This window comes from Elephantulus edwardii, unplaced genomic scaffold (genome assembly GCF_000299155.1).
Source record: "Elephantulus edwardii isolate Elephantulus edwardi_28Jun2011 unplaced genomic scaffold, EleEdw1.0 scaffold00043, whole genome shotgun sequence".
NCBI classification, from domain to species: domain Eukaryota; kingdom Metazoa; phylum Chordata; class Mammalia; order Macroscelidea; family Macroscelididae; genus Elephantulus; species Elephantulus edwardii.
In genome coordinates this window covers 6,498,355-6,504,652 of record NW_006399793.1, presented here as the reverse complement: position 1 = coordinate 6,504,652, position 6,298 = coordinate 6,498,355, and the positions used below count along the sequence as shown (strand labels likewise).

The window sequence follows — 6,298 nt, the reverse complement described above, 5'->3', positions numbered from 1 at the left end:
TGGAGACTAAGGTCTGCCTGATACAGGCCATGGTCTTTGCAATCACTTGTTATGCATCAGAGAGTTGGACAATGACTAGGGAGGATAGAAGAATTGACACCTTTGAGCTGTGGTGCTGGAGAAGAGTACTGAATGTAGCATGGACTGCCAAGAAAACAAACAAATTCATCCTGGAGAGGGTTAAACCAGGCTGCTCCTTGGAGGCAAGAATTCTGGGGCTTCGTCTGACATATTTTGGACATGTTGTAAGGAGAGACAGGTCCTTGGAGAGGGACATCATGCTTGGTAGGGTAGACGGACAGCGCAGGAGGGGAAGACCCTCTATGAGGTGAGTTGATTCCGTGACTGGGGTAATCAGGATGGGTATGTCAGAGGCCATGTGATTGGTACAGGATAGAGCAGGGTTTAGGACTGTTGTACATAGGGTTGCTATGAGTCGCAAATGACTCGACGGCACACATCAACAACAATAACAACATGATCCTTCAAGGGGCTCTGGTAGCCTGGTGGCAAGAAGCTGTGCTACAGTCCTGAAGGCATACATTTCGAGGCCACCAGCTGCTCCGTGAGAATCTGCATGATTAACTGCCTCTGAAAACCAGAGGGTCAGCTATGGGTCAGTTCCAACCCTATGGTAACACCACAACAAAGGAACTTTAGGACACTGACCTTAGCCATGAAACTGAAGGTCAAAGGGCATGCAAGTACCCATGAGCTATCTAGACTCATGAATTATAACTCGTTCAATTCCATAATAAACTCCTTAACTGTAAGTATGCTTCTGTCATATGTGTATGGTCATTGCAATGAATATAGGACACAACTGAGTAGTAAGATTGGTTCTGGAACTAGTAGAAGTAGGTGCAGGAATGGGGGAGACCATTGGTTTATTCTGTGGGTCTTGTCAATGTGGAAGACTTTCCACCGTGGAGTTAGCAGAGGTCAGATACAGCTGTATTCTTACTGTCAACACTAATTTTATAAATTGTAATCTTTAAGAGAACTGACTTCTAGCTCTTGTCTGTCACTGAGCTGCTAAATGGGCTCAAATCATCAATCTTTCATTTAATAGGTGTGGGCTTGACCATTGTGCCTCAGGAGACCTCATGCAAGAATTATAACAGATTAGGCTGTTATTGTACATTTTTATTCTTTTCTATATTATTATTATTGTTGCTGTTGAGTTCTGTCCATTTATAACTGACTCACAGCTGATCCTACAGCAGATTTTCAGAGGCAGCAAAATACAGAGGAGAAAAAAGCCCATCTTTCTCCTGCAGAGCAGCTAGCTGGTCGATTCAAACAGTATACCTTTGGGTCGGCAGTGCAGTTCCTCACCAATAAGCCACCAGAGCTCGGTATTACTGAATATTATTACCTTTCATTGTCATCAATGATGGAGACATTGATAAAACTTAAATTTTGCCCATGCTGAAAGATCACAGCACTGCTGTGCAGTATGTAGTCCACACCCCCTGGAAAGGCAGAGGAACTCTGGGAGATGACGTCAGCTGTCACCAGGCCGTGGGTGCCACGCAGTCTCACCACCGGAATCACGATCATCCCAACATCTTCCTCCACTGAAAAAGGTACTGAGAATTAGTGGAAGGCTAGCTTTTATGGAGGGCTAATCAAATTAAACGTGCCATTACACACCAAAGTGCTATGCAAAGCCACATTCATCCCCACAGCACTTCAGTGAACACTTAAAAGAAAGTATTAGTAATATAATCATCACTTATATTTCAAAGTCTCATAAGTGTATGAAAGTTGAAAATTATAGTGAGTAATTTCCAAGAAAATAAAAGATGGAGAAGGGGACAATGATGGTGCTCAACACACAGCACTCTGTATTAACAAAGGTAAAAAACTAAGTGATAATGTAAATAAGAAGATATCAACAAATAAGATTTGCTTATTTATATCATATAAACATTGAAAAAGTCCAAATATAAATTCTATTACATTTCCAGTTCTTACAAAAGCTACTTGTGAATCTGAGTCATCAATATTTTATTTCACTTTAAGTATTTTACAAACTATATTTCTTCTCAAACTATTCTAATTTCTGCATATTAAAGTACCATTTAATAGAACTCACATGACATAAACAAAAAATACCATAAATACTCAATGCCATCAGCTGTATTCCATTTCATAGTTAAACAACTCTGGACTTATAAATGAAATGTAAAATGCATTGTCCAAAATTTCCCAAAGATAGCAAGTCAAAACCAAACCAGTTAACCAATTAAGTACACAATTTAAAGTCTAATTTATTTCTTGATTCAAAAACACTACATGACTTCTAGTAGCTTTGAACTAAAGTTCACAAAATTAAAATGATGTCTTAAAACGAATAATAACATCAGCTAACTAGCTATACATTAAATTTTGATGAAGGTAATAAAAATAATTAGTTAACAGTAAGAAAAAACCATGTGATTTCTAAAATTGTTTTCACATTCTGCCTTTGAGTAAAATGATTTCCTACACCTTTCTACTCAAGAAATAATATATGCCTCCATCTTGCATGCAACTTCTATAAGAGGGAAGACTAGGCCATCTCAGGCAATTAGTACAAAGTATCTTGGCAAACAAGATCAAGAATCCAGAAACCACCTTCATCTGCAGGCCAATAAAATAATGTTTTTCCAAGGTGATTATTCATTAAAACCTAGACATTGACATGCATTTAATACTTAATAATATTAAAGATTGAATAAATTAGTCTCATAAAATTTATGAAATAAAAATATTTCCATAATCCTAAAGTTTAACGTAATTTTTCTACCTTGCCTTACTGCTAACGGTTCTGTTTTGCCATACACAAGGTAAGATTCAAGGCTGTCCAAATATACTTCAATTTTTTTAAAATATGTGCAACTAAAAAAAAATAAATATGTGCACCTGAATAGGGATGTGCGTATGTGGGTATCACACATTTAACACTAAACCAAATACATCTATACTGAGACATTCAAACTGACAAAGAGGTAATGTCATTCACTGATTGTAAACTGATGCACAAGTTAAAGTGACCGAACCTACCTTCAAAGGCAGTATATTTTGGGTCAAATTCAATGATGCCCTCTGCATTGTCATTTTTCATTATTATGATTCGAACAACAGAGATGTTTCCTTTTTCAGGTGGTTGATCTATCTGGAGTCCATTTTCTCGAACAGTAAAATCATACCCTCTGGAGAATTCATGAAAAAGAAAAGACGTATCTCATTGCTTAACATGAACTGGAGAACCCTCTTAGCTCCTAAAATCTAGAACTAGTAGGCATTTTGATCTTTCATAATAAACTTGTGTGTCCTCAGCTCCCATAAAATCTTTGTTTAGAAATTTTCTGTGCTAGTTCCAATTATTACTATCAGCACAAAATAAAAACTAATATAACATTACTATATTTGGGGCATGAGATGATAACAAAACGATTAGGAAATGGGAAAGAAACTGTAGTAAACAAAATCACTGAGGTTAGCGATCCTGAACATCTACCACAGCAATGGGCCAAGTACTGGAATGTACAATGCACTGCAGCGTGCTACATGCCAGTAAGCCGCCCAGTGGGCCTTGAGGGTCACAGTAGCAGGTGTCAAGAAATGGTGCCATGCCACTAAATATATTTCAAGATAAATCAGCAATATCTGAGAAAACATTTTAACTTCCAATAAATCAAGATAATCATTGTCTTTACTCTTTCAGTGCCATGCTTCTCTAATGATACGTGTCTACCAAGTTTGTTTTTTGTTAGTTTGTTTAGTTTTTTGCTGTTTTCAGATTGACATTACTCCCAGCACACAAAAAGTTTTAATTTCAGGATTTTATATCATTCTTTAATTTCTGGGGCTTTAAAAAAAAGCACTTTGTTATTTTATTTCTTCTTTCAATGCTAAAATTCTACTTAGGTGCTATTTATAGTCTATTAAGTTCTGAAAGGCTAGAAGCTGGTTAGCAAGATTATACAAAAGACAAGTCTTGAAAACTGGAGATTAAAATATTAAATGGTTAGAGTAACTTCTATCAGGAGTCTAGATGGAGTCCTCATTAGCTGACTGTAATATTAAACAGTAAAACAGCAAAATTTCTGTCATTAAGACAAGAATGGAAACTTATAGGATGATAGTATTTTCCTTTCAGGTTTAAGGAAGCCTAGAAATGTAAAGAGAAATATTTTCCTACAGAGTTTAATTTAAGTAGAACTAATTCTGCTCAAAATCAGAGAGGGAAAAATCATCATGGCACTAATAAAGATAGGAATCTGTATTCAATGAACCACTTTCATAAATTTTTATTTACTTAAAAAAATCAGCGATCAGCTCAAAACTTAACATACTTAACATTTATTTCCAATGTAAGGCCAGAATAATTTCTGGAAAACCAAAGAACTGAGGTGTATGTGAATGCACAATACGTTTTCCCAGGTGCGCTCTATGTAATCCACATTGTAAAAAGAGAAAGGTTGTTGTCGTTGTTGTGTACTGTCAAACTGCAACCAACTCATAGCCCCAGTGGGTTTTCAGAGGCAGGAAATCACGCAATAGGAGTTTATCCATCTTTCTTTTTCCCATGGGGCAGTTGATAGATTCACACTGTATACCTTTGGAATGCTAGGAAATGTAAAACATTTCATGCACCAAACAAATTACTTCAGGTGCTAAACAAATGACAAATATTATTTTTTGGACGACCAGGCTCTATGTTAATTTATCCAAAAGGAGAGCCTTCTGAGAACCTCTGATCCATGAGTACTTCATATGTGCTAAATGTGCCTGCCCCCTTCTCAACAGTGACATAGGCTCCATGTAATTTAACCTCATGATAAAGATGATGAACATGGATTCATATGCTTAATTACTGATTTTCACTGAGTGTATGGTACACACAAATGACCAACTCTCTATTTGAACTCAAATTTATCACTTTAACTTTAAAACTTGTATTGAGTAAATACCTATCTTCATTCAGCAACATAAACTAGAAAAACCAAAAAACAAAAACAAACCTCACATGTATTGCTATTAAATCAGAGCCAACTCATAAGTGATCCTCCCTTGAGTTTTGAAGGCCATCAAATTGTGTGAGTATAGATTGTCCATCTTTCGCCCATAAGGTTGCTGGTGGATTTGAATGGTTAAAGAGGCTTGCCTTTGGGTTAGCAGTGCAATCCCCTACAGACAAGGCCAGCAGAGCACCTTCATTCACCCACAAAGAACCCAAAACAGGCTTCACTGACCAAGGAAAGAAACATATGCCCCAATCCTTTCTTAAATTGTTGATGTCGTGTGCCCTTCAGGAGGGAATTGACTCACAGTTGACCTTCCAGAGGTCTGAGGATTTTCAGAGGCAGTAAATCACATGGAACATTGCCTATCCATCCCCCACAGAGCAACTGGTGGATTTGAACTACATGCCTTTATGATTGCAGTGCAGCTTCTTATCTCTATGCTACCCGAGCTTCCTTTCTTAGTAGAGAAATAAACTCAAAGCAAAACGCATTGCTGTTGAGTCAGTACCAACTCATGGCTGGCCCTCCAGTAGGTTCTCAGAGAATGTAAATCATATGAAAGGAGAGTACTCACCTTTCTCCTGTGACTTCAACCCACCCACTGTGGGTTGGCAGTGTAACTCCCTATCCTTTAAACCACAACAGCTCCCAAGAGGAGAAATAGTGAGAGCAAATTTTGCCTCATAGTTGACCTTTGGCCTTGACAACAGTTAAGCTATTATTTCATAAGTTACTACACACCCCTGTCTTGTTGAACTACTTGGCAGTACAGAATGAATCCACACAATAGAAACATATCTTTTAACTCCAAAGAAAGCAGTACTATCTTGGACATTGAAGAAAATAATATTTAGCCTGTTCTCATACTTTCTTTCATTTTTCATTTACCTTCCCTGGAGTTCCACTTTAGTAACTATTAGAGAAAATTCCTCAGGGCCTTCGGGAAGGTCATCATTGAGTATTTGGACTTGTACACTTTTCACCGTCTCCAGAGGATCGAAGAGCAGCTCCCCAGCCACAGGAAGGAAATCCCAGCCAGCCTCAGCTGTCCCACTTACTGTCTCGTACCAGAGCCTCACGGGGCCAAGAGCTCCATGTGATCGGATGATGGTAATGTTCACCTACAAGTAAGAAAGGCATTTTGTATTGCATTTGGATGCTTGATCTGTTTTCAAATACTTAATATTATTGTCCTTGATTAATTATTCTCTTCAGTGAAATTATGTTAAAAATCACACACTGAATTACTGATGTTAGAAAGCAACTAATCAGAGAAAACT

The 6,298-nt window shown here is 37.6% G+C and overlaps 1 protein-coding gene across 1 annotated transcript in view; it reads right to left on the bottom strand.

Moving 5' to 3' along the window:
- Window positions 1–6,298, bottom strand: part of GPR98 (G protein-coupled receptor 98) — a 1,036,968-nt gene that overhangs the window by 676,585 nt on the left and 354,085 nt on the right. The window contains exons 62-64 of the mRNA XM_006885387.1: window positions 5,907–6,139; window positions 3,052–3,200; window positions 1,379–1,580 (exon numbers count right to left, since the gene is read on the bottom strand). Coding sequence (XP_006885449.1) covers window positions 1,379–1,580; window positions 3,052–3,200; window positions 5,907–6,139 — 584 coding nt within the window. The remainder of the gene's footprint in view (window positions 1–1,378; window positions 1,581–3,051; window positions 3,201–5,906; window positions 6,140–6,298) is intronic.